The 4,306-nt window shown below is 31.5% G+C and overlaps 1 protein-coding gene across 1 annotated transcript; it reads right to left on the minus strand.

Annotated features, from left to right (window-relative positions):
- Positions 1 to 2,055: 2,055 nt before the first annotated feature.
- LOC110696839 (protein ACCELERATED CELL DEATH 6-like) lies at positions 2,056 to 3,672 on the minus strand. Its single transcript, XM_021874197.1, has 2 exons — positions 3,109 to 3,672; positions 2,056 to 2,936 (listed from the first exon to the last, which is right to left on the minus strand). Exons 1-2 carry the CDS (start codon positions 3,452 to 3,454, stop codon positions 2,476 to 2,478), a joined length of 807 nt encoding a protein of 268 aa, XP_021729889.1. The 5' UTR covers positions 3,455 to 3,672; the 3' UTR covers positions 2,056 to 2,475.
- Between the last annotated feature and the right edge of the window lie 634 nt (positions 3,673 to 4,306).

Genomic DNA, 4,306 nt, shown 5'->3' on the forward strand with positions numbered 1-4,306 from the left:
TTATATTGATTGTGATGTTCGATTTATATTTTGTATTCTTATTTAATTTTTTTAGTTTATTTAATTTTTAAGAAAAAAAAAATATTTATTTTTGGCACTTTTGGCACCTTTGGTATTTTTTGGCAACGGTTAACCGGTGCCAATTCCGAGTTTTGGCACCGGTTTGAACCAGTGCCTTTTTAAACCACTTTTTGGCACCCCCCACATTGGCACAGGTTCGGCACCGGTTCATACCGGTGCCTTAGGCCGGGTTTGAACCGGTGCCAATTTCTTTTTTTTTATGTAGTGTAAAGAAGAAGATAAAAACCCTGTCTTTAGAGGGAGAAATATTCCTCCTAGAAGAGGAAGAATTATTATAAACCTAAAACAATAGAGAAAACACACAAAAATAAACAATTGGGGCTTTCCACCGATAAAAATCGATGGAAGCCCCTATAAAAAATAAATACTTATTGTTTTAGAATAATTCTTTCTAAATTTTTAAGAACCTATTTTAAATTATATGAACTCACTTGAATCCATTTGTGTAATATAAGTTAAAATGAGATGAATCAAACAAATACTAACTTTAATACATAATACATCTTTTTTTTTGAAGGAATATGCCGTTCTTTACATAGCACGTCTTTTGTGAAACAAATGAAAATATATCTTAATTTAATCAGGTTAGCCCAAATTTAATTAATTTATAACTTGCTACTTAATACAATTACAAGAATAGGGTGAAATCCAGCTGGTATATCTTGCATTCTCATTGATTATTAATTATGAAATGATAAATTAAATTTTGTCCACCAAGAATATGAGTGAGAAATGCAGGGAAGCGTTAATTAAAAACGTGACGATGCTATGCGGTGTTGTGCTCTTTGGTGCATGATTCATTAAGCCATGTCAAGCTGTACAACAATTATTAGGCTAGCTATTATAAATTTATAATTATTTTTAAATATACAAATTAGATAAAAATAATGGAAATTCTTTACGGTGTTTCGCGGGTGAAACCCTCACCAAAACATTAACCCGTTTACTGTTATTAGAGTACGTAACAGATTATCATATTATTTATAATTTATAAACACTGACTTTATATTAAAATTATATTTATAACTTATAATAAATTAGATGATTCATCAAACTTAGCATATTAAATTAGCAAGAAGCTACTTAAATAGTACTCACAGAGACGTAACACGTAGTTGCGTCTGTTGTTTTATTCAAAGTAAGTTTGATTGTCGTTGAATGACATGAAATTAAAGCCCTCAATTAGCCTTTAAATTAATTCCTAAGCTAGAAGAGTAGAAGGTTCTATATCTCAAAATTTAATAGTTTCATACCTTTATCAATAAAATAAACTTTATTTTCGTAATAATTTAAAGATATTGTTAACGTGCGCTTCAAGGCGTTTGATAAGTAATTTATATATTATAAAATAGTACTCTATATTAAGTTAGGAATGTATGCATGACAAAATGACGCATCGATCGATATAATTAGAGTTTCTTCACATTTACTGAACTGAACTGATTGGAGCTGAAATGAATTGAACTGATTGGAGTTGAACTGGACTGAACTGAGATGAAATAAAATTTTATGAGAGAAGGAAATAAGGAGCTGAACTGAACTGAACTGATTAGAATTAAATTGAACTGAAATTAAGCTGAAATGAACAGAGCCTTAATGTTAATTTTAATTTATTAATATTTTGACTATTAGTTATTTTATCTAATGCCCCAAAAAGTGCTCGTTAGCTTTGATGTCATCCACAACTTAATCACAAGTTATAACATCTTGGTCTAATTAATTCCTACCTACCGATATCATGCATAATTACAAGGCCAAAAATTCAACTCCAAACATTTCGATGCATTCACACCCTACGTATACTATCCGCCATATATTTGATAATTTTTTTGGTGAAAATAGTTGTTCTTTTTATATTTGATAATTTTTTTTTGGCGTAAATAGTTGTTCTTTTTTATTATTTAAAGACTGTTGACTTCTAGTACGTAAATGCACACAAAAAATTACTAGAAAAATGTTGGCGATTGTGACGGTTGTGTTTCGTTTAGGTGTATGTTGCTGTAGTGAATTTACAGGTCAAATAATGTTTTATGGCTCAAACTAAATACTGAAATTTATACTGATATTATACATAATACTTCGTATTACATTGCACAAGAAAATTAAACTTTGAAGATACAGAACAATAATTCATTTTTGACATTTACTAAAGACTTCTTCTTTTTTTTTTTTTTTTTTTTTTTTTTTTTTTTTTTTTTTTTTTAACACAACATTTACTAAAGACTTGAACATGCTATCAAAATAAAATAAAAACAAACGACGGACGACTAAGTAAAAGGAAATGTAAGTATAAATAAAGCAGAAATATTAAAAAAAAGTTACATGTTGCATGGACACATTCACACTGTCACACAAGGGTATGTAACGCAATGTAGTTCTTTGTTAGGTTCCATCCTAGTGACGCATAATTCTTCCAATAAGTTCTTCGACTTCACCATTTCTGTTGCTTCTAGCCAAATCCAAGGGTGTACAACGATTTTCGTCTTTCTTATTGATTAACTCTCTACCCTCTCGTAGTGTCAACAAGTACGCGACAACATTTTTCAACTTGTTACCGCGTTCTTTAGCAGCTACGTGCAATATTGTCCGTGCATTATTGTCAACGGAGCTTAGGGAAGTAGGAAATTTAGAATAGAACTCCTCCAAAACCCTAACATGTCCTCCTAGACATGCCTTGTGAATTGGGTAGGATTTATCTTTGCTGCGAATGTACGTTGTTTTTGGGAAGTTTTCGAGGAAGTATAGTACCATGTCATCAAATCCTTTGGATGCTGCGTACGAAAGAGGAGTTAACCCTTCTTCATCGGTGGACATGATTAGATCAGGTTGAGCCTCGAGTATAGTCTTCAACATTTCTGTGTAAACACATAAAAAAAAAAAAATCAATATAATTAAGTATATACTTGTATGGTACGAAGTAAGATGTTAAAATTGTAATTAACCTAAGATTGAATTGCATGTTTGTTGTATATATTGAAATATTCCCATGTTTTATTCGTATTGTACGTGAAATATTGTCATCTATACCTTGATTTTGGTTGGCAATGGCGGCACGTACACCAGCAAGAGCATTATTATTATTATTATTCGCTGTACTTCTTGCGTTATTATTGAAAAAACCCCGAGAATTATTATTGCTATGACGCCTTTCGTTTTGAAATTGCATCGATAGATCAGCATTAAACATTGTGATGGGATACACCATGATGGTTGTCTTCATGACCCGTGGAATAAGGTTACTTTTCGCGGTGGTGTTCATTATTTCAAACACCACGGCTCGATCATCAAGGTCATGAAAATGCATGTTGTGGAGGGGGAAGCCCATGAGTTTTAGGATTTCTTCTTTTTTTCTCTGGATCTCTTTTTCTGCCATTGTAGCAAAATGTTTTCAAAATAATATAGTGATCGAAATATATATTTGGATTAGTCTAATCAATAAAGAGTTCGGGTTTGGATCGAGTTATTTAAGAATGGTGCAAGAGATGTGGTTTGATGAGGGATGGAGAAAATGAGGTGGAGATTTGTAATTTATATAGAGAAGTAGATAGGGGAAGACAGAAATGTACATGCAATTACACTAGCAATGCATGTAATTTTCTAGGTTGATTGACCTATCTACTTAGTACCTGCCACACGGCCTCTTCTTATTTGTTGCAGCTTGGAGTTGGAACTTGCTAATTAAGGTTTCCTTTTATTTTGACCGTAATTAACACTTCTATGCATGCTAGGGTTATACACTTATACCTAATTATAATTCCTAACCTAACCTACTCTACACAAGATTAAACAACTTATTATTCCAAATATTCACATATTAATTCACCAAAATATTCACCGTAAAACTAGAAGTGTCAAATTAAAGCTACTTTATTATCCACGTGTACTTACAAGATACATGCACATAAGTAAAGAAAAGTAATCCTTTTTTTTTTTTTTTGAAGGAAAAGAAAAATAATCTTGGTTGTACCAAGCGCTACTAATTGTATATTGGAAAGTACTTTAATTCATTGATTGTAAATTAACTTGTCCACCAAGAAATTAAAATAAAAATGTTAAGTTGCTAAATCTACCAATAAAAAATCAGAAGGAAATGTTGGGAAATTTTCCAGTTGTAGAATAATCAGGCTAGAAGTCTTCACAAGGCGACCATTCTACTAGTCAACTCGGTGTTGAATTATTATTGGTGGTAGTAGTTAGTGGTTAAGGTTTAATTAATCTTGGCCTT

Source organism: Chenopodium quinoa, unplaced genomic scaffold, assembly GCF_001683475.1.
Source record: "Chenopodium quinoa cultivar QQ74 unplaced genomic scaffold, ASM168347v1, whole genome shotgun sequence".
NCBI lineage: Eukaryota > Viridiplantae > Streptophyta > Magnoliopsida > Caryophyllales > Amaranthaceae > Chenopodium > Chenopodium quinoa.